Source organism: Ctenopharyngodon idella, chromosome 24 (assembly GCF_019924925.1).
Source record: "Ctenopharyngodon idella isolate HZGC_01 chromosome 24, HZGC01, whole genome shotgun sequence".
NCBI classification, from domain to species: Eukaryota; Metazoa; Chordata; class Actinopteri; order Cypriniformes; family Xenocyprididae; genus Ctenopharyngodon; species Ctenopharyngodon idella.
Genome location: NC_067243.1, coordinates 18215342 through 18240167, shown reverse-complemented (window position 1 = coordinate 18240167; position 24826 = coordinate 18215342). Strand labels below are relative to the sequence as shown.

At 38.7% G+C, this 24826-nt stretch overlaps 1 protein-coding gene across 2 annotated transcripts in view; it reads left to right on the top strand.

Moving 5' to 3' along the window:
- Positions 1 to 24440, top strand: part of grm8b (glutamate receptor, metabotropic 8b) — a 163512-nt gene extending 139072 nt beyond the window's left edge. For both annotated transcript variants that reach the window (XM_051884858.1, XM_051884855.1), the window contains 4 exons: positions 3648 to 3784; positions 7579 to 8514; positions 18988 to 19234; positions 23882 to 24440. In XM_051884858.1, coding sequence (XP_051740818.1) covers positions 3648 to 3784; positions 7579 to 8514; positions 18988 to 19234; positions 23882 to 23931 — 1370 coding nt within the window. In that variant the 3' untranslated portion in view covers positions 23932 to 24440. The remainder of the gene's footprint in view (positions 1 to 3647; positions 3785 to 7578; positions 8515 to 18987; positions 19235 to 23881) is intronic.
- The last annotated feature ends 386 nt before the right edge of the window (positions 24441 to 24826 follow it).

Genomic DNA, 24826 nt, shown 5'->3' with positions numbered 1-24826 from the left:
TTCAACTTTTCAAATATTTTCTTAGTTTTTGTTAAATATAAATGCCTTTCCGATCTGATTTGTGATAGCAAAAGGGGAGAACAGCGAGTTTGGCAAAAGGCTGATTCGAACCTGCGTCGATCGCATCAAAAGCTACATTCATGTGCCATACTCCTTACAGCCTACGCCACTACAGATGTTAAACAGGGTGCGTCTTTTTAGTATTTAACTGAAAACATTTGATGGCTAAATTACAGCCAACACACATTAAATTTGACACCTGTTGGTATTTTAAGCATTTTAAGCGTTTTGGGTTGACACGTGACAACTTAACCAGCGTAAAAAGATATAAGTTCACTCTCGTTTTCTTCGCTCCACTGCTGCTGAGAGGCCGCCATTTTGTTTGAATTTTTTCTGAAATCTCCAAGCCGGTCACGTGATCGGCTGCTAGCATTCTGATTGGATAATCTTAAAAAATTGCCCACGACCAAACTAAAGTATTCAGATATAAATTTGTTGCTCATTCTCAATGGGAAAGTGCCCAAGCAACATTGCTCGGCAGCATTGCTCAAAAAGTTGCCCCATGTATCATCACGTTAATTTAGCGCATATATCTGTTCACTATTTAGAGCGCCGTCAGTCAAATCCATTTCACTTCACTTTCACATTTCACTAATACATTAAACTCCATTCCGCATTTTAGCTACAGCCTTGACTTCCATGCTACTGCTTCCTTAAATCCATTCCACTTGGCTCATTCAGAGCCACTATTTGCACCTCAGTGTGGTTGTCTATGCTATAATAACATAGTGTAAATTATTGTATTTATTAAAATTATTAAATGGATGCCGCCTTATTGGGCAATAAAGCCCTCCCTTTTATTTCCACTTTTCAAATATTTTCTTCATTTGTATTGAAAATAAATGCCTTTGTGATCTGATATGTGATGGGAAAAGGGAGTGAAGCGAGCTCAACAAAAGGTGAATTCAAACCTCGGGTCGATTTGCGTCACAACTTTCTGCTATGCGCCTTACCCCTACACTTTTTTTTTTCTTCCAATGCCCATGATTGACCAATTTAGTCTTATTTTTTTATCATTACCTTAAATAATTCTTAATGTTACATTCATAATATATTCCTTGCTTTGAAATTTCATTTCATATCATAAATTTTTATTTTATTTTCAATTTTTTTTTTTTTTTTAATTATACATAGTTCTGTCCTGAAACTCTAGATGGCGCAGGCTGATGGGTCTTATTATTATTTTTTTAATTATACATAGTTCTGTCCTGAAACTCTAGATGGTGCAGGCTGATGGGTCTTATTATTTTTTTAATTATACATAGTTCTGTCATGAAACTCTAGATGGCACAGGCTGATGGGTCTTAATGCAAGCTGATAATTACAGTGTTAACTACATGGCACAATCTGATTGGTCCATGTCACATCTGCAGTTTGCAGCGTGCTTCAGAGTTCCTCTAAAACCCTCCACCTTCCCCAGCTCCACCTGTATAGATCTGCTATGGGTTATTGATATATGCTATTTGTGCAGCAGCACTATGTCTTACTCGCAGAGTAAGAAAGCGGAAACGTTTTTTTCTTTGTACAGATGACAGCGTTGTCAAAACGATCCCCATTCACAAGGATCCTCGAAAATAACTAAAAATGCTGTATTACGCATGCCAGGCCAGTAGTTGGCGATGTCACTTTGTAAAGAAAGACACCTGTGCACATACGCATTATTTTACAGATCACTCACGCCAAATGCGTCTGCCTATAGACTAAACACGTAATACACATGTACATGACATCACCTTTTTCACAGATTGGCATTTTTGTAGTTTACACAGAGACAATAATGGTATCGTTTTCAAAAACTTGCACTTTGAAACCCATTTGAAGCCCCCAAAATGGCGTTGTCATGTAAATGAACGGAACGAAAAAAGTTTTCCATTTTTAGTTGGTGTCGTGTACACGGCCCCTTAATTTTCCTTTATTTTATTTTATTTTTTACATTACATAAGTTTTATTTTATATTGCTTTATAAAATTGTGTTGTTGTTTTGTGTTGTGTTTTGATGCGTTTTCTTTTGTTGGTTCCCTTTCGAGTGAACTCAACGCTTTGTCAGACTTTATCATCACCACCTGTTTTTGGTGGTTTTCAGTGTATTACAAAGGTACAAAAAAAAGATAGTAGTATAGGTTGGTATAATAACTCTTTCCCCACCATTGACAGAATTTTCCGGCTTTCCAAGTTTTCACTGTTATGTGGTAGGGGGCGCTATAATGCATCTTCTGAAAGAGTAGAGAATCTCAGGATCACAAGAAACAAGCAGTAAAAGCATTGCTTATGGATGTTGTAGTCTTTGAAAAAAAGGCAACTTTAAAAAAAAAAAAAAAAACGCTGGTGGGTAAAGAGTTATATTTTTTACGGTAAATTTCTGGCAACCATATATGACAGCTTTTTACTGTAAATTTCACTGAAATTTTTTTACAGTGTTTTTGTTTAGCTTACTTTTGTTGTGTTTAGTAAACAGGATGCAGGTTTTTGTGTTGAAAAACAAAACGACACATTACCATATTTGTTTATTCAATTTGCACAATTTTTCTTTTTGGCAATACAAATGTAAGTTTTTTTTTGTCATATCAGTACAGTGCACTAGATTGTGAAAATTATGCTACAGTCCCCAGAAGGGTCACCTACAGTATTTAAGGAGAACTTTCTTTTATCAGTCAGTTCACTTTATTAGTAATCTCTAAACTTGTCAATTAAAGGTGCAGTAAGGAATTTCTGAGAAACAATGTTGATATTTGAAATCACCAAAACAAAAACGCCCCTGCCCTAAAGGGTATCACGCTTCTATCTTGATAGCTCCACCCCCAAATTCACAAACACGCTATGCAACACAGGCACCTCCCCCTTATGAGTGAACACGCCCCTTACTGCTGATTGGCTACAGGTGTGTTTTGGTGCTCAGTCCAATCCACTTTCCAATAGTGTTTCTCCGAAATTGGTTACTGTACCTTTAATTGGCTCGTGCTGCATCTTAAATGATAATGTGTGTGCAGTGCGTGAGACTCTGAGCAATCTGATTATTTTGTTGCTCGAGGTGTGTCATAGCAGTGAACAGCATTTTCTGGTGAATCCTCCAGGCCCACTCCACGGCTGACTGTATGCAGGTGTTTTAATAATGCATGATTCCCCATCTCGGGAGACGCTCATTTGATACAAACTCTCCCTCCTCACGATCTGCTCTGTATACTGCTGAAATTGCTCATCTGAGACGACTCCTGTAGGCCCAAGAAACCTCACCAGGGCTTTATAATGATGGAATGATTTTGTATAATAACAGATAACAAATGATGAAGATCCTCTCATGCTTTGTTAGCAGTTTAGTAAATTGTTTTGTTCAGAATATGACCCTGATTTCATTTTTAGCTTATCATCGATTGTAATTTATTCATCTTGTTGGTTGAATGAATCCGGAGGATTATGCATACTTTGTTTATGCAGAAACCCTGATGTTTTTATGTCTCAAGTAATGTCTAATGTGTTTACTGATTCATCTTGGCCACGGGAGATTATGTAGCTGAGGGCGTCTGATTCAGCATTGCACACGATAGAGAAGTGTTATGACAATCATAATGTTGTTTCATCTCTTCGGACAGGAAGTGCCAAGACCCTTGTTGTGTTTAATGAAAATGGAGATGCCCCTGGACGCTATGACATCTATCAGTATCAGATAACAAACAAGTCGGCTGAGTACAGAATCATCGGCCACTGGACGGATCAGCTGCATTTAAATGTAAGGAGTTCATCTACATTACTTTTAAAGTGTGCTTAAATTTTAGAGACCGCCTATAAAATAGTTATTTACTTTGATAATGATGATTATGGTGTAGATGACTGTCATTATGATTATGGCAATTAGACTGTACAATTAGTGGTGTTGAATTAACACCCGTAATTCAGAAGTAATTTTTGCTGCATAGATATAAAATTAACTATGTATGTGGCATAGATGCTGATTGGCTGATTCTTTTTTCTTTTTTAAATTCCTATACAAGTTCTTAACCCTTAAACAGCAAACGTGCACCACTAGATACATACTCTTTAGTCTCTTGTAGGAGGCATGAGAAATAATTTTCCACCCAATACTGTTATCATTATCATAGTTGAATTTGTTTTGAGTATGTTGAGTCATATGACTTGGTTCAAATTGTCTTTGGTCTGACTTTGCGGAAACTAGTTATATATTAATCTTACTTTTCTTCAGGTAAAAGCAATACAACTGCTAATATTAATTGTGAACATCTTCAAAAGATGCTGAAAAGGAAAATAAAGTCATATGTTGGTTATTAAACCAAAGTCTTAAGGATTACTTGAAAATTAAATGTTGTGTCATAAATTACATGATATGCTTGATTAGGGATGGAGATAAACTCTGCATGACAGCGGAGCTCAAGAGTTAGAGCTGCCAATCCCTGAGGTTGAAGATGAGTCTCAAGATGCACATCAGTAATGTTTTTTTTCTAGGGCATGTTTATTAAAGCTACTTAAGGCCTGCTTTCACAGACAGGGCTTAGATTAAGCCAGGATTAGACCTTAGTTCAATTAGGACATTTAAGTAATGCCTTAAAAAAACATTACTGGTGTGCATCTTGAGACAAAAAAATGCTGACATATTTTAAGATAATTTCAGTTTGAACAGCTCAATAATGTGTTTTAGTCTGGGACTAGGCTTAAAGGATTAGTTCACTTTCAAATGAAAATTACCCCAAGATTTACTCACCCCAAGCCATCCTAAGTGTATATGACTTTCTTCTTTCTGATGAACACAATCGGAGATATATTAATAAATATCCTGACGCATCCAAGCTTTATAATGGCAGTGAGCAATACCAGCGAGTGTGAAGATGCATCCATCCATCATAAACGTACTCCACATGGCTCCGGGGGGTTAAAGTGCCCCATTATGGATTTTTGAAAATTACCTTTCATGTAGTGTGTAACGTAGCTCTAAGTGAATGAAAACATCCTGCAAAGTTTTAAATCTGAAAGTGCACCGTATATAAAGTTATTGTCTCTCAAAAGTAAGAGTCAACTCTGAGTTAATTAAACGAGTCGTTTGTAAAACAAATCTCAAGCCGTTTCGTTGTGACGTCACAACGAAACATTAGCATATTGCCTGCCCACATATTGCGCGTGCAGATGCCAGGGAAAATTCTTTTTTTTTTCAACAATACCACAGCAGTACAATCGTTTGTTGTGTTCCTTTCATTATACTGACGACTGCTTCTCAAACCTCTGGGAGTTTAACGCAGGATTCACAAAACGCTTGGTCTTAAAATATGGATCAGTGCCCAGTTTATTTGGACCAGCTTGCTCCTCTGAATCTCATCCTGTAAGTATGATTAATAATTGATGTTTATATTTTTTAGCGATCGTTCAAAATTCGTAGTTTTGTATGTTATGTTGTGTAACGTACACCCTATCTGTATGTCTCCTGCTTACCAGCTAACTCACGTTTCTGTAGTTCTGCTATTCAGATGTGGGTCCAATATTGTCTAAAAATGCGTTGATTAATGCAGCAAGAGTTTTGTTTACAACGTGTAATGCATTATCATTTGTTTGTGCTTGGCTAACATGGGAGTTTACAACATAGCTGTAGGCCGGTTCGCTTACACAACTGTTTTTTTTCCTCTGTGTTTTTATTATTACAGTAGAGTGGAGCTCTATCTGTATTGTAATAGGATGTTAAGATGCTAGTCTGTGCTAACTAGTAGAAGTTCTCTCTCTGTAAACAGTAAACACCCATTGTAATGTCAAACAATGATATAGCCATTTTTTACTTTGTTAATAGTTATGACGAGTCTGTGTACACATCTGGCCTAAATGTTTATCTTATGTTAGAGGTTTTCAGCTTCGCTTGGCATTCTGATACAGTTCCCACAGGTGCACCTACATAAAGTATAACAGTGACGCTGCTATCACATCTTATAAATAACACAAACTTACCATAGAGAAACGTCCTACTCCAGTCGTGATTGCGAATCAGTTTCTGGTTGATCGACTACTTCAGATGTGTCATCATCGGACTCGGGCTCGAATTGATATGGTAAAATCGGTGCTATCTTTTCTGTCCATACATTGTATACAATGTCTTGCGAATTGATAGTTGTCATTCAGTTATGGCAATGGGCACGTGTGCGCGCAGTAGACCAATCACAAAGGATTGGGCCATCTGACCAATCAGAGCAGTGTAGGCTCACGGAAAGGAGGGGTTAAGAGAGACTAATTCTATGAACTGCTTCTAACGAATCATTTACAAAACATTCAGAACTGAGGTGAACTTAAATGTATACTATGAGAAAACAAAAGTGTTTTTTGACCTTGCATGCATGTAAACCTGTTGTAGGAGACTCCCAAAACAATATTAGGAACATTTAAAAAGGCATAATAGGGGCACTTTAATAAAGGCCTTCTGAAGCGAAGCGATGCATTTTTGTAAAAAAAATATCCATATTTAACACGTTATGAAGTAAAATATCTAGCTTCCGCCAGAAGCGCCAAAAATCTCGCATTTCAAAAAGCTTAGGCTACGTCCTACGCCTTCCCTATTCAACTTACGGAAAAAGCTTAACTGACACGACGCCAGTTCCGTTTTTTCGTAAGTTGAATATGGAAGGTGTAGGATGTAATGTAAGCATTTTGAACTGCGAGAGTTTTACACTTTCTCCATAAGTTGAATACGGAAGGCGGTCTGCCAGAAGCTAGACGTTTTACTTCATAACTTGTTAAATATGGATATTTTTTTTACACAAATGTATCATTTCACTTTAGAAGGCCTTTATTAACCACCCGGAGACGTGTGAAGTATGTTTATGATGGATGGATGTGGATGGATGCAGTTTCTTCAGCTCATACTCGTTGGTGTTGCTCACTGCCATTGTAAAGCTTAATATATCTCTGATTGTGTTCATGAGAAAGAAGAAAGCCATATACACCTAGGATGGCTGGAGGATGAGTAATGCTTGGGGTAATTTTCATTTGAAAGTGAACTAATCCTTTAAGCCTTGTCTGTGAAACTGGGGGTAAATGTCCTAAATGAACTAAGCCAGGGATGGGCAAACTTGGTCCTGGAGGGCCACTGCTATAGACAGGTGAGTTTTATCAGGGTTGGACCTAAACTCTGCAGGGCAGTGGCCCTCCAGGACCGAGTCTGCCCATCCCTGAACTAAGCCCTAGTCCTAGCTTAATCTAAGCCCTATCTGTGAAACCAGGCCTAAATGTTTCATTTGCTGATCATTTTCCACTCTTGCCTGTTTAATTCTATAAAATGTGATAATAAAGAGGACATATTTTGCTTTTTTACATTTTCAACTTACTTTAGTGTGTAATGTTGCTGTTTGAGCATGAAAAAGGTCTGCAAATATACAATGCACAAAGTCACTCCAAAGAGAGTTATTCTCTATATCAATGCGTACTGTTTCTGAATTCCCCAAAACTCCCAAAATCAAGACTTTGTAAAAGGGCATAATAGTTCCTCTTTAAATGCTTTTTACCAATTACAAGAATAATTGTAATGTTTCTCTACAGATGAATGCCATGCAGTGGGCAAGCGGGGATGCAGTCGTGCCAGCGTCTGTTTGCAGCCTGCCCTGTCAGACCGGCGAGCGGAAGAAGGTTGTGAAGGGGGTTCCCTGCTGCTGGCACTGTGAGCGCTGCGAGGGCTACCATTACCAGGCCAGCGAGTTCACGTGCCAGCTTTGCCCGTACGAGCAACGGCCAGATCAAAACCGCACCGGCTGCCAGCCGATCCCCATCATTAAGCTGGAGTGGCACTCGCCATGGGCCGTGGTGCCCGTCTTCATTGCCATCCTGGGAATCCTCGCCACCACCTTCGTTGTGGTGACCTTCGTACGTTACAACGACACGCCAATCGTACGTGCCTCTGGCAGGGAAATGAGTTACGTGCTGCTAACGGGAATTTTCCTTTGCTATGTCATCACGTTCCCCATGATTGCGGCGCCCGGAGTGGCCGTCTGCTCCTTCCGCAGGATCTTCCTGGGTCTCGGCATGTGTTTCAGCTACGCCGCCTTGCTCACCAAGACCAACCGCATCCATCGGATCTTTGAGCAGGGCAAGTGCTCGGTTGCGGCGCCGCGGTTCATTAGCCCCGCTTCCCAGCTAGTCATCACCTTCAGCCTCATCTCGGTTCAGTTAATGGGGGTGTTTGTGTGGTTTGTGGCGGACCCGCCGCACACCGTTGTGGATTACGGCGAGCAGCGCACGCAGGACCCTGAAAACGCCCGCGGAGTGCTCAAGTGCGACATCTCAGACCTGTCACTCATCTGTTCGCTGGGCTATAGCATCCTTTTGATGGTCACGTGCACTGTTTACGCAATCAAGACCAGGGGAGTGCCGGAGACCTTCAATGAGGCCAAGCCCATTGGATTTACCATGTACACCACCTGCATCATCTGGCTGGCCTTCATACCCATCTTCTTTGGGACTGCACAATCTGCAGAGCGGGTGAGTCTATGATAAAGTGCTAATTAAGTGCAGAATATATATAAATATATTCTAAATTATGTACAATCATGAGGCGAAGACTCAAAAAAGCAGAGTCCTCCCCTCAATGGCTGCCATGTTGAGATCATCTGCATCCTTTCATGTGATGAAGTTCAAGTCCACATATCATGCACCTTTACAGCCAAAGTGTTTCTAATTTCCCTATTGCATCGCTGCTAACCTGCATTTGTTGAGTTTTGGTTAATGGTTACCAGAATGCTGTATTACACTTTTATTCAAAAGTTTGGGCTCAGTAAGGGTTTTTTTTTTTTTTAATGTTTTTTTGATAGAAGAAGAATAAGTAACACTTTATTTTGATGGTCCCTTTTGAACATTCTGTTGACTATAAGTAACTTTACAACTACATGTCAACTAACTCTCATTAGAGTATTAGTAGACTGTCTGCTTAATATCTGCTAATTCTCGGGTAGACGATATTATCGGATATCGCGATATTTTTTAAGGCGATTATCGATAAAATATTTTTTATATATTGCCCAGCCCTAGTTCTCTCTAATAAATCAGTTTTTTATTATTATTTTATAGATTAAAAAGGCGATTCACTGATTTGAGTCTCTGTATGGCCTTTTAAGTCATCTTTTTTGATATGATCACCCTAATTGTGATCAGTTATGTTCACCTAATGCCTGTATGTATTTATGTTATGTATGTAGCTTCAGTGTCAGGTAATGCAGTATTTTGTTGTTTTCATATTTTCAGTTCTGTTCATTAGGTTATATTAAAACCTAATATGAATCATCCCTCAATCAGTGCATATACATCTATATACAGTATGTTATTGTTATTACTGTCATTATCTGTCTTTACATACCTCTCTTGTTTTTGTGGCAACGTGATGAATTAAACAGTTGAGGATCATCTATATCATCTCTTCATTGGCAGCTTCATCAGTATACAGTCCTTGTTAGTCTTTTAAGTCTTTGCATCGAAAACAAGCACTCATCTAAGAGATGCTCATTATCAGATATATAGAGATGATCAAACATGACCCGGAGGAATAGTGTTGCTGTTAATGGGCCATAAATAGAGCGTGCAGCCTCTGTCGGTCCGGGCCAATGTGGGTCTCATAATGTTGATGACTTCAGTGGTGGTCTGCGGACTGTAGGCTGTACCCTCTGTTCTTTCATGCACTGGGATGTATTTCTGTCCAGTGCTCATTAGTGCTGCCGAGAGAAGCCAGGATTAAAAACACAGCATCTTCTCTGCATGTCTAACGTCCGTGGCATGTGTTGCAATGATTTGCTGTCAGATATTGATGTCAAGTGTTATGTTAAAGAACAATTTGTGCAAAAACTGAAGATTGAAAGAAATGCTCATTAAGAATTCATCTCCAAGAGCTTGACAACACGATTTTCTCAAGATATAACAGTTATAGATGGAGTTGAACTTGCTGACCTAACTGCTTTCTGTTAGCATGGATGGTTTCTCTAAGTAGTTATATTTTGGCACTCTGGAATACTTGATACTGGCTAGTCAATTACTGCATTCTGCAGTCAAATGTTATTGTATGGTTATTATCACTAAACTGTATAACTGACTGAGCATTTAGTTTTTTCATTTACATTTAATCATTTAGCATACGCTTTTATCCAAAGCAATTTACAAATGAGGAGAACAATAGAAGTAATCAAACCAACAATAGGACAACAATATGCAGGTGCTGTGACTAGTCCCAGTTAGTCTAGCACAGTACACATAACAAGGTTTTTTTTTTTTTTTTATAGATATATAGAATAGTAAGTGTTAGTATTAAGTAATAGTATTAATGTGACCTTGGCCTCTCTGACCACACCACTCTTATGCTAATGCCAGCATACAGACCAAGGGTGAAAGTCACCAAACCAGTTCAAAGACAGGTATGTGTGTGGCACTTCAGGACTGCTTTGCCACCACAGATTGGGACTTGTTTAAGCAGGCAGCCACTTATAACCATCACACTGACATTCAGGAATACACTGAGACAGTCACTGCCTACATCACCAAATACATTGATGATGTAACTGTAACCAGGACTATCTCCACACGAGCTAATCAGAAGCCATGGTTGACAGGAGAGGTCCACAATCTACCGAAGGCATGGAATGCTGCCTTCAGAGCCAGACCCTCAAAACAACAAACTCAGCCGTTATTCCTCTTGTGCCTTTGTCAAGGCAACCAGACGATTGAGGAATATATTGACTTTGCCCTTTGGTTGAGCGGCTCATCATTTACTGTGGGTTTTGCGAAGGAGGAGCCCCGCAATCCCTGAGACTGTTCACCTCATGCCTGCCAAACCTGAGCTTCTTCACGTCATGCCTGCCAAACCTGAGCTTCTTCACATCATGGCCGCCAAGCCTGAGACTATTCACATCATGGCCGCCAAGCCTGAGACTGTTCACGTCATGCCTGCCAAGCCTGAGTCTCTTCACATCAGTCCTGCCAATTTCATGGCCGCCAAGCCTGAGCTTCTTCACATTGTGGCCACCAAGCCTGAGCTTTTTCATGTCTTGGCCGCCATGCCAGTCTCCAGTCATCATGGCCACCACGCCAGAGTCTTCAGAGTGTGCAGCACTGACCATTGTGGCCACGGCTATCCAGTGATGGCTCTAGCCCCTGACCAGAGTCCAGTGATGGCTCTAGCCCCTGACCAGAGTCTAGAGAGGGCTCCAGCCCCTGACCAGAGTCCAGTGACTGCCCCAGCCTGTGAACCTCGCTCCAGTTCACAACCCCATAGCTTCTCCCAAGAATTTTTTTGGACACTTGAACTACCTGCACCGCCATAGCTCCCTGAACTGCCTGCATCGCCCTGGAGGTGTCCTAGCCTGCCAGCATTGCCCATGCTCCACGGCCCAGGTCCGCCTGTGCTCCACGGCTCGGATCCGCCTATGCTTCACAGGCCCAGATCCGGCCATGCTCCACGGCCCAGGTCTGCCCATGCTCCACGGCCCAGTTCTGCCCATGCTCCACGACCCAGGCCTGCCATTGCCATGCCATGGTCCAGGTCCTGTCCCACCTTCACGGGCCTGGCCCTCCATCTCTCCCCCAAGGCCACATCCGCTCCACCACCCTCCTGGACTTTTTGTCTAGTTTTGTTTTATGTTGGGCGTCGGGAGCTGCGCATAGAGGGGGGGGGGGATCGGTCATGTCTAGTTTTGGTTTTGTTTCATGTTCATGTGCTCCCCTTGTCATGTGATTTTCCCTTGCCCTCATGTTTCATGCCATGTGGTCCTTTAGTCATTGTGTCCGTGTAACTGCTGGTTAGTGAGTCTGCCATGTTATGTCAAGCCATGTTTGATCAAGTCAAGTTCCTGTTTATTTAGTATTTGTTATTTGTTCATGTCTGGGATTAAACTGCACCTGGGTTATTCAAGCTTGCCTCCAGTGGATCTTATTACAGCAATAGTGTCATTATTCAGGTCCATTTAGTACAGTGTTGTTTTATTTCAGTTCAAGAACAGTGTCATTGTTGCAAAGTTAATGTTTTTTCAAATTTAAATATATAAATTCTAATATATTGACTTTATATTAAGGGTTTTTTCAAATGAATTGTTTTTCTACAATTATTGTTAGATTATTTAATAGGTGTGTATGTGTGTGTGTGTATATATATATATCAACTACTGAACTTTCTCATAAAAGTGAATTAATCTCAAGAGATGATGCCCTAAGCAGTTGTCTATGTCACCTGATGGGTTGACAGCCCTGCTTTCAGTTTTATTTTTGCGATAATGACCGGCTAACTGTTTGTCATCCATCAAATATTTTGTTTAATCATATTTTCCCTGCCAAAACGAAATTTCCTTCCTTCATTTTGTGATTGTGTGTGTACAACATTTAGCAATATTACACTTTCAGTAACCTGTATTTTTGACACCAATGGTGTGCTACACTGTTCTACTGCTGAGCAGTGACATTTTTGAAGGCAACACACCTGTGAAAAGCCTGACATGGTATCGAATCCAGTTGTGCATGCAACACAGAATTAGCTCATGGAGCGATTCAATGTAGTAATTAGAAAAGGGGATTTTAAGCACATTGACGTTGATCGAGTTTTTCCACTTACAATGTTCCCGGCATGTGACGTGCCTGAGGCTCATTACAATACATTATCCCTTGGATAGTTTCCCTTGCAGACAAAATACCTGCCAATCAACTAAATGGTCTGTAATCCATTGTGCCAACCTATTGAAAATGATGGAGTGGAAGCAGCTTCAAATTTACCTCAGCATGTGTTTTAGAAAATTCTGCACCTCGTGATAAAAGCTTCAGCAAATATCGTTATATGAAACATTAATGCCATCACATGCCTATACCACACCCCATCGCCAACATTTAGATGGGTTCTTTAAGAGACTTAAAATTTAAATTAAGCCCAAAATATTAAGGTGTTGTCACGTTTACCTTTGTTTGGTGCATTTTCATTGGCAAAATTTGTCCATTTCAATAGAAATCCATGCAATTAAGAAAGATTTCTCCATGCAGATTTCACAACAAGTTCAAGTTGGTCACTTTGATTTGCCACTTTGACCAACATAAAACTACTTGGTTTAAAAGTTACTTTATTAGTGATGGCAAACAAGGTTTAAGCATCAAACTAAATAAATCAGCAAATTTTTACAGGCGAAATTCAGTAATTTCCTTAGGAATCCATGCATTTAGCAAAAATTTACCCATGCAAATTTCGCAACAGATTCAAGTTGGTCACAGATTTGCCATGCTGACCAACAGAAAGCTGCTTGGTTTGGAAGTGAATTCTGTGTGAGCAATGCTTCATAAATAAATGGACTCAGCCTGCACAATTTTGCTGAAAATTCACTAATGTGACCAAACATTAATGCCAAAAATCTCACATTACATCTGCTAGCAAAACAAGCTCAACTTCAGAAGTTTGGAAATGTGTCAGAACGCAATTCATTATCAAACAAAAATAAGCACTGCATTTTCATCTTAGCCACAAGGGGTGCTATAGCCCAACTTGTCTTCTTCTACAGTCAGGTTTCTCTCAGGTCTGTTAGCGTCACAGCTACACAGTGCAATGCGTTGGTCAAGCATTTGTGTCCCTGATTGCACAGTATGTTTCTGGCTTGCAAATGTAAGGCATTTGTAGTCATACTTATGTAATTATACAGGTTTTTCACTGAGCTCAAGTATCATTTAGCTTGATTTTACATAATATTTTAGATAAGCAAATTAGCCAGCTTTTTAGTCTATATATAGTACAAAATGTCAAAATCTTCCTCTCAGCTTTTCCGACATTTAATTATCATCTGCTAGATAGCATATCTCACTTAGATTAGCATAAGTGAGTTATGATAGGCTATTTTTACTCAGTGATGTGGCTTTACATACACAAGGGATTAGCGGAACCGCAGAATTTAACATAAAGCACTCTAGCATTCATTTTGAGAAACAAACACTATGAAAACAAACGTTGTGGTAAACAGCTGGCCCTCAGGGTGGAATTAAATTAAAAGTTACGTAAAAGAGGAAATTGTTTCCCTCAAATCAGACCGTTTTTTCATTCCTCCACATGACAAAAGACTGAGTCCAAATGGAAAGAAATCCGTTGAGCGTATTTCCCGTTTCCCTTATCTCTCACGGGCTTATTTCTTTCGCCCTCACTGATGTTAAAAAGATTATTGCAATAAGCCACTGCAATATGAGGACACAGATATGAGTATTTTATTGAGGCATGTCTCTCTTATTCACATCTCCTCACTCTGTGCTCATTAAAACTTCCAAGTTTCTTTACAGCTATGCATGGCGTGTAATTTGAACCTTGTGCGCATCTCCTCATTTCTGCTTATTTTCTGCATTACTGCTTGTGCATTTCCTCATTGAGAGGGACCAATTGTACGTTTAGTATTGGGATTGCTTGTGTGGGAAGGAACTATATCCATTGGTTTTCTGTCAGTTCCCTCACTTTGCAGTACAGTTGAATAGAGGGGAACAGATGAAAAGATGAGGAAAGGATGCCTGCCGGGGGTAATCAGAGTTAGATGAGTCATCTGCAGTTTTACAGACATTTTGAATGAGTTCCAGCTTATATATAGTTGGTTGTGTTTATTCGTTCACCGGTCGCATGCTGTGGCATTGATTTTTAAACCACTTAAGCTCCCCAAAGATCTTTAGTTAAATGGAGTTTACTTCTTCGTATGGCTTTTTAAGAGTGTTTTCTTTTTTTTACCCCTGCTGTTTTGGTGCTACTGACTGACGCTGTGAATTACAATAGGCACATAAAAATATACAAACACATACACAAGTGCTTTTCAGGATACACTATAGGAATATGCAATGTATTCTTGACGTATTTGAGCTAATTTTGCTGCAGATATAAAATTAAGCGACATTCATTTGATTTTAATGTTTGTTAGTGGAGATTGCATGGCTCTGTGCTTGATTTTATGCACCTGTTAGTAATGGGTATAGCTGAGATGCATTTACATTTATTCACTTAGCTGACGCTTTTATCCACAGCAACATACAAATGAGGAATGCTACGAAAAATCGTTTCATCCTATTATTACAGGACACTGGGTAATAATGGAAAGTAAACGTTCAGATTTCACATTCCACATTGACGAGTGCTTATGTGAGAGGGTTAAGAGTTACCTCGCTCATAACTTCTGGAGAGAAACTGTGTTTGCGCATGCTATCAAATTGAGTATACTTTTTTGGACTAGCATATACTAAGTAAGTAAAGAGTAAACTGATCTGTGCTATGCTAAGGTAGTAAGCCAAGTTAGCCTGGCCAAGTTGGTCTAGCTGGTGTTCGGGCCAATTCAGCCAAGTCTGACCAGCTGAAAACCCCTTTAAAACCAGCAATCAGACTAGCTAAGCTAAGCTAGTAGGCTAAGTTGTTAGCTTCCTAAACTTGAGGGTGATAGAGGTGCATGGATGAGAAGCGCCACGTTTTAAATAAGAAAACATTCCAGAATCCTCCATTATAATGCATTATAATTGCCCCGAATCCTTGTTAATGTAGGCTACATAAAGACTTAATCCTAGTCTGTAAGACTGTACATTTTAATATTAGTGCTAATAGTAGCCTATAAGTTGGATGGCAGATATATTTTCTTTTAAGCTTAATTTTTGGATATAAAATATTTTTTTTAATTTAAATGAATTTATGTAAAAAAAATTTTTTGAAATTAATGAATGAAGACTTGTTTACTTCATAGTTTTTGAACGAATTTCATCAAATACATTTTGACACTCACTGGTCGCCACCTACAGGCTAAACAGTGTAATAGATACAATCTTTATCAAGCGTAACATTAGTTTCAAAGGTCATTTACTCATTTTGATAGTGATTGCCGCAACATCAGTGTTTATATCCAGACTATAAACTTTTAGCCCAATATTTTCGTATGTTTGCAACAAAGTAATAATAGACAGCGGAATCGTTGTCATTTAGGAATAAGATTGCGTGTGTGTTTTAATCGAGATTGCAATATTTTAATGATTAATCGTGCATACATATGGACCTGTAGTCTATGTATTTTTGTATATCATATTTGAACCAGACCTCAAAAGTTACCCAGTTGGCTGGGGGAGAGTAACTCAAAAGTTAACGCACCCCAGGCTGGGTGACCAGCAAACCAGTTTAGGCCAGTTTCTTTTTTTCTTTTTTCTTTTTTTTCAGCTAAAATACATTACCAATCTATTAGAAATGCTGACGGCCAGACAGCACCTTTTCCAAAAAAGCAATCGCTTCTTTTATTTAAAATGCAGTATTTCCATTGCCACAGTCACTACAGTATGTTGGCAGTTTCTCCCATTTATTTTTCAGCGAGTGGCCTTGCTTATACTGTCTGGGAGTATGGAGACTTGCACAAAAGAGTGGTACTGAGGTCACAAGGTTAGACTTGAATTAAATTACAATTCAAAAGGAGATTCAGTGAGTACTGTGCACAATCACATTTCCTTGACAAGATGGCAGCGCTCTGTTGTCTCAGAGAGGTAATACATGAAATCCTCTGCTGATGTGTTTACCTCTTTTCCCACGTCAGTACTAAGCAATACAGTTAATTTAATTTCAGTATCTTCTAAGCAGTAGTATGGAGTGACAACTTCCTGCGGTGCTCTAGATTCTCCACCCCTGACCTAAAAACCTCGGCTCATTCATTCTCAGCACCCCATTTCTCTTAATATAAACGTGAGGAGCTTTATCATCTGCTTCACCCACACCAGGCATATGTTATCATTTACTGCTCGTTAGCTTACTGATCATTCGCACCCAAGGTAAGGAAAGCAGTAATATATTTGTTAGCGAGATTAGCCATTTATCAAACTCTCAGACATGGGCAAGGATGAATCAACATTTTAAATTGTCTTGCTCAGGGTGTATGGTTACATCTTATTTTCAAGGTTTGTGAATTGGTAAACATTAGCATTTTTGAAATTGCTAAGATATTTGACAAAATGTTGGATGGGATTTGACTGGACTGTGAAAAGTGTGCCAAAATGGAGTCAAATTTGATCCTAAAGTCCTTTCACACTGAGCGTGATACGAAAAACGGAGGCAAATCGGCGGAGAACGGACCTTTCACGCTGAACGCGAAACGACTGGCCACCTTCTGCTAATTCACGCCTGCATGCTAGGTGGCGCGACCAAGATGCACTTTTCCTCATGTATGTATCTCGTATATGGCTTTAACATCGGCCACTGCATTATACAGCATTAAATTAAGATAAATAATGTTTGGTACTACATCAGAAACACAAACTATCTATAATGCTTGCAAGAATACATCTTAAAATGTAATTAGAGCTAGAATTAGCATCAAGCTACACTTGTATGTGATTATTAATGTCTTTGCTCAAAACCCACTGTAGACCATCATCAAGTGCTTGTAATAACTTAAGATGTGATCTAAAGTGGTCAGATAACAAAATCTCAGCATCCACTCTCTTCTGTCTTCTCTCCTCTGGGATTCTCTTCTTTGGTGTTTGTTTATACTGGTTTTCGAAACAGTGCAACCACTCTCGCCCTTATGTGCAACAGCAGCTGCTCCGGGCACATGATCTAAAGCTCAAATCTAATTGGACGGCCCATTTAATCGCGGAGCGACGGGGGAAAAAAACGACACACAGGTCGGGAAAAAAAAATCCTCGCTTTTTCGCACCGCGAATGTTCGCGCCCAGTGTGAATAGCTCCATAGAGAACAATTGTTTCGATCTAAGAATGTCATCGCGCCGAACATTCACGCCGAATTTTCGCGTTCAGTGTGAAAGGGCCTTAAGGTTATATTCTAACTAAATAATCCACTAATTAGAGCTGCATGATTAATCGTTAAAAGATCGCGATCTCGATTCAAACACCCATTTTCATTCCTAAATGATAATGATTTGCGTGTGTCTATTAAACCTTTGACAAAATCACACCGGTACATTCAAATCTGTGTTCATGCTGACGCTGAGCCAGAGAGAGCAGTTGTCATAGGTATGAAACAACTTCACAAACAGTCTTTTCAACCACACAGTATTGTTATTTCTGTTATAGCAATTCAGATTATCACAGAACTGGGATAAAAGTTTATAGTTCAGATATAAACACTGATGTCTACGGTAGCAATCAAAATAGAGCAAATTATCGTTTGAATATAACTCTGCGCTTCAAATGATGATTGTATCAATTACATTATGCCACTAGGTGGTGACAAGTGACTGTTAAAAAATGTATTTCTCATGGAATCATTCAGTCAAGAGATTCGTTCAAAAAGGTTGATTTATCCAGCAAAGAAACAATGAAACATCATTTATTCAAACCGATTTTTTAAAAAAAATTCATTTAAATTAATTAAACATTTAAAAAAAACTGCAGCAATTAACATTTTGTCAGAGCATCTAGTAAATTACATGTTATTTTGTTTAGTTGTCTGTTCAGAATCGTGGGAGAATCGTGATCTCTGTTTGAAAAAAAAAAAATCGTGATTCTCAATTCATCCAGAATTGTGCAGCTCTACCACTAATATAACAATATTAGCAGTAATTCATCACTGCGTTAACCACCTAGCTACTTTAGCATCTGAACAAATCCCTAACCCAAATTTGGTGCACAGCTCATCCCGCACAAGTGCTACAGACATGAATGATACATCAAATTGTGTGGCTTGTTGAGGAGAGGTGCGCTAAAATGGTGGACAATAAAACAAAAAGCAAAAATTCCCATAGACTTATATTAAAGGAGGATCCTGATTCAGTCCTAGAAACCAGGGGCTAAATTAACGAAAATCTTTTCATGAAAGAAATGTCTTAAGATCAGTTCCAAGAAGTGTGTGTGTGTGTGTGTGTGTGTGTGTGTGTGTGTGTTACATTAAAATAATAAAATATGTTTTTGTGTTTCATTAGAAATTTTGTCGCCTATAGGGCGGCGCACTTTTGTTGCCGTACTGCAACTGTTGATCTCACCCTCTTCTTTACTCACTGTAGATGTACATTCAGACGGCCACACTGACCGTCTCTCTGAGCCTGAGTGCGTCCGTGTCTCTGGGGATGCTCTACATGCCCAAAGTCTACATCATTATCCTGCACCCAGAGCAGAACGTGCCCAAACGCAAGCGCAGCTTCAAGGCTATCGTCACCGCTGCCACCATGACAAACAAGCTCAGCCAGCTGGCCAGTGAACGGCCCAACGGAGAGGTGAAAACCGAACTCTGTGAGAGTGTGGACAATAGTAGTGAGTACAGTCTTCTCTATCATGCACACTTTGTTAAAATGTTAATGTGGCACATGGGTCAATGACGTGATGCTAATCTATTAATTTATTTAAAAATACATTAAAAATGTAAATCATGTCTTTAGTTTCTGTATTGAAGTTTATTTTGAAAATTTTGGGGGGGCATAAAGTGAAAAAAAACATTGAGGTGGAGAATTAAAATAAAGAAAATTATTTTAAGACCCGCTTGGTTGAGAACCACTGTCTTAGATAAATATAAATGGAATTAAACATAAAATCATAGAAATGCCACCGGCAGATCCCAATGACAGTGTGTTAACGTCAATAAGTCTCTTAAAATATAAGATTATTTGACCTTTTTATGTTAAAGCAAGTTCGGATTGTAAAACGTCATGTGGTGCACATAAATGTAAAAACTTTTATATTTTGAAAAATGTATTTTAAAAACATTTTTGAAAATAACGTGTACACAAATGTATTCGAGGTGTAGGAAAAATATTTCATTACTTTTAACTTTGTGGTTGCACCACATGACATTTGACAACTTGACACATTTTTAAACTAGTTTTTTTTTTTTTAAATCCTTTTCTTTATCATGCATACTCTTATATGTCATTGACCCACATTCATTACATTCATATATTTAACAAAGTAAACATACAGTGTATTACCAAAATGCCATTTTTTGGGTGAACTATTCCTTTAATGGTGGCTAAACTGTGCATGATCTTTGTGTTAATGAACTGATAACGTCAATGCTTCTAAAATGTTTGCATTGGTTACTCTATTTGGTATTATCTTGTCATCTGAAGCTTTTTATTATGAGGAAATGGAGCAGATAAGCATGCATTCACTAGAGTATCATTGCTAATTCATTAGCTATGCTGCCTGCATTGTCTGACGCTAACACTAGATCTCTTATAAAATTACATCTGAGGTAATCTGAATTACTGACTGCAAGCTCATGGCAACAGACTGTACTTCAGCAGCCAGTGTGGTGTTACCTTTTACATGAGGGATCCGATCATTAACCAGGGCAAGGGCAGCATACACGGGCCCACAGCACTGTGTAAAAGTTAATGTGCAAATGTACAGACCCTCACTAATGTGCCGTGACCCTCGGCTAAAGGGTTCTAACACTGGGCCAGGTCATAATGAGAGTCAAATGTGCCATGTAATGAATGTAGAGAATGCCATTTAGAGGACAAACACGTTTTGGTGTTTCTCAGTATGTTTAGTTTGTGTTCTGTAGGTGCAATATTAAAATATGCTAATCAGTTTTGTTGTGAGCCAGTTCTGTACAGGTATTAGTCATTAGTAGCAATATGGGCCCAATAATAGGACAACATTTGAAGTGTAAATGTGCGGTCACACTAGCGAATTTTCGGCACAATTTTGCTGATTCAATTAAAAGTGGAGTGATGTATGAAGCACCATTCACAAAGAAGCCACTTTCAAACCAAGCCCAGGACCAACTTGAAATCTACGTGGGGAAATCTTTCACCCCTACGTGAAATTGACCAATTCCTGTTGAAATGACTGGATTTCACCCACGAAAGTTCATGAACAACAGTAAAAAAAAAAAAAAATTTGGGGGGGGGGGGAGGAGGATTACTTTTTACAACCCGAATTCTGGAAATGTTGGGACGTTTTTTAAATTTGAATAAAATGAAAACTAAAAGACTTTCAAATCACATGAGCTAATATTTTATTCACAATAGAACATAGATAACATAACAAATGTTTAAACTAAGAAATTTTACACTTTTATCCACTAAATGCACTCATTTTAAATTTGATGCCTACTACAGGTCTCAAAAAAGTTGGCACGGTGGCAACAATGGCTGAAAAAGCAAGAAATTTTGAAAAGATTCAGCTGGGAGAACATCTAGCAACTAATTAAGTTCATTGATATCAGGTCTGTAACATGATTAGCTATAAAGGGATGTCTTAGAGAGGCAGAGTCTCTCAGAAGTAAAGATGGGAAGAGCTGTGAAAGAGTGTGTAAAAAGATTGTGGAATACTTTAAAAACAATGTTCCTCAACATCAAATTGCAAAGGCTTTGCAAACCTTATCATCTACAGTGCATAACATCATCAAAAGATTCAGAGAAACTGGAGAAATCTCTGTGCGTAAGGGACAAGGCTGAAGACCTTTAGTGGATGCTCGTGGTCTTCGGGCCCTCAGACGACACTGCATCACTCATCAGCATGATTGTGTCAATAACATTACTAAATGGGCGCAGGAATACTTTCAGAAACCACTGTTGGTAATCACAATCCACCGTACCATCTGCAGATGCCAACTAAAGTGCTATCATGCAAAAAGGAAGCCATATGTGAACATGGTCCAGAAGTGCCGTCGTGTCCTGTGGGCCAAGGCTCATTTAAAATGGACTGTTTCAAAGTGGAAAAGTGTTCTGTGGTCAGACGAGTCCAAATTTGACATTCTTGTTGGAAATCACGGACGCCGTGTCCTCCGGGCTAAAGAGGACGGAGACCTTCCAGCGTGTTATCAGCGTTCAGTTCAAAAGCCAGCATCTCAGATGGTATGGGGGTGCATAAGTGCATACAGTATGGGCAACTTGCATGTTTTGGAAGGCACAATGAATGCTGAAAGGTATATAAAGGTTTTAGAGCAACATATGCTCCCCTCCAGACGACGTCTATTACAGGGAAGGCCTTGTGTATTTCAGCAGGACAATGCAAAACCACATACTGCAGCTATTACAACAGCATGGCTTTGTTGTAGAAGAGTCCGGGTGCTGAATTGGCCTGCCTGCAGTCCAGATCTTTCACCTATAGAGAACATTTGGTGCATCATTAAACGAAAAATACATCAAAGACGACCATGAACTCTTCAGCAGCTGGAAACCTATATCAGGCAAGAATGGGACCAAATTCCAACACCAAAACTCCAGAAACTCATAATCTCGATGCCCAGACGTCTTCAAACTGTTTTGAAAAGAGGAGATGCTACACCATGGTAAACATGCCCCCGTCCCAAATATTTTGAGACCTGTAGCAGGCATCAAATTTGAAATTAGCTCATTTTGTGCATAAAATTGTAAAATTTCTCAGTTTAAACATTTGTTATGTTATCTATGTTCTATTGTGAATAAAATGTTGGCTCATGTGATTTGAAAGTCTTTTAGTTTTCATTTTATTCAAATTAAAAAAACATCCCAACATTTCTGGAATTCGGGTTGTATTTAAAATAATTTAAAAAATGAAAGGATTAAAAGGAATTTGAATAATGGTCATTTAGCATTTCTATCATAAAACTAATATTAAATGTTTAGCTACTTACATTTTACCATGAACTCTTTTACCATTAAAGCTGAAGCATTACACTGGAATTCACCTTTCTGTGAACAGTAAGGCCCGCCTTCTTTGATTTGATTGGCCATCTCAATCATTTTGACATTAATGAGCGCTGTTAGACCACTGATTCAAAAAATGTAACATTGAAAATGTAACTAATGTAAAACTTTTTGTCATCCTAACAGCAAACAAAGTGGTGCGTATTGGAGTGCAGCAGAGTAGCATCAAGAATATAAAATATTAGGGGGGACAATTTGGCCGTTTCTAATTATTAGTGGGGACTTGTCCTCCCCCTCAATGTCTGTGGTGGTTATGGTCCTGAATGTGACTGAACCTTAAGAGATTACTGGCTGAGGAATAGTTCATCCAAAAATGAAAATTCTTACATCATTTACTGACCCTGATGTCATTCAAAAACCATGAACTTCCTTTCTTTTGTTAAACACAAAAGATACATTTTGAATAATATGCTTTTGTATGCAGTTTCAATGAATTGGGACTAGAGATGTCAAGCTTAAAAATTATACAAAAGCACCATAAAAGTGGACCATATGACTAGTATAGTACATTTTAAATCCTCTATAGACATTCAGCAAGACTGATGACTGAAATTTAAGTCATTTTTCACTAAAAATCTCCTTTAGTAAACACTTAACTGCTGTGACCGGATCAATATAAACGAATCATTCCAACCAAAAGAATGATTTGTCTACGAAATTTCAGTCTGTTTGTCATAAAGCTATCAGAAGACTTTGAATATATTGCATATGGGCCATTTTTACATTTTTTTGTGCTTTTTTTATCATTTTAGAACCTGACAGTCCCAGTTCTCATTCACTTTCATGATATTGTCAAAATTCACCTTTTGAAGAGAGAATCTCATATGGGTTTGTACGACATGAAGGATGAGTGATGCCTGAAATTTAGGTGCATATTTTCTGTTTGCAAAAATGAGTGAATAATGTCTAAAATAAGGGTTCATTTTGATTTAATTTAATTTTGAAGCATGCCATGAATTCTTTTTTAGAATGACTTGTCACAACTCAAGCCTTTTCTGCAAAAAGGGCACAAGATAAAGGCATTACAAAAGAGTGTTATTACTTTCTCAAATTTTCCTTCCTACTTTTAAATCAAAGCAAGAAGCAAAATCATTTTCAATCTATGAAACAAAGTGAGAATTTCATCCCGATGGTCACAGAGCTACGCTCAGAATCTATAAGTTCCCCAGTCCTCAAACCGAACTAACTCAATATACTGCAATTCTCTCATCTCTTGCAGTCTTCCGATATACTGTCTTCTTTAACTGGCTATTTTCATTTTCAGCACCGTCCACAAAAACAACCTACGTCAGCTACACCAATCATGCCATATGACTGCACATCCTGAAAATGGGTTGGCATGGATCTGGCAAGCTCCGACAGAACAGGATCCAATGACTGAAACCCAAGCATGAGACATCAGTGTTGTTTGTGGACAAGAGGATGGACTCTTGGACTTTTTTTCCTGGATATTTTATAAGAAAGCCTAGGCGGCCATCCAAAAAATGGAGACAAAAGCTGCCATTTATGTGGGCAGCCAATAAAACAGGACACTGGCAAAGGGGTAAGAGAAAAAAATACAAAAGTTTAAAGAAACAGAACAAATATTGGAGTCGACCATGTTACATGTTATTCTAATTGTAAGTATTTTGTGGTTGTGAAAATTTTTTTCATTCTTGTCCCACAGTGTCAGACTTGCATTGGAAAATGCGTTTGTCTCTTGTATTGGCTACTCTGGTCTATAACCTCGGGTTGTGAGTGTGCAAATGCCATGTTGGAAGCATGCCAATTAAATTTTTTATACAAATAATTTATTTATAATAAAGGAATGTTTTTGAAATGTGGAGGGCTCTTGGGTGTTTGGACATTTATGTTTTTGGGGATGAAACGTAATATGTAATTCACAGTAGGGGTGCAACTAACAATTATTTTCGATTAATCTGTTGATTATCTGTCTATTATTATTATAATAATTTAAAAGCTAAATGTAATGTCCAACAACTAATGTTTTATCAAAATGAATATTTTAGTCAACGTTATTGTGCCTCATTTCTTTGTTGCACTCTGTCAGTAACCAATAATAGAATTTGTAGGGGTGTGAAGAGACACGAGATTGAGTTCACGAGAATGAGACGAGATGAGATTTTTACACAGTATTTTTAAGAAATCCACATGACGAAATACATGACTAGAAAAATAGTCTGCAGGTGCATTTGAAATGTTATAACTA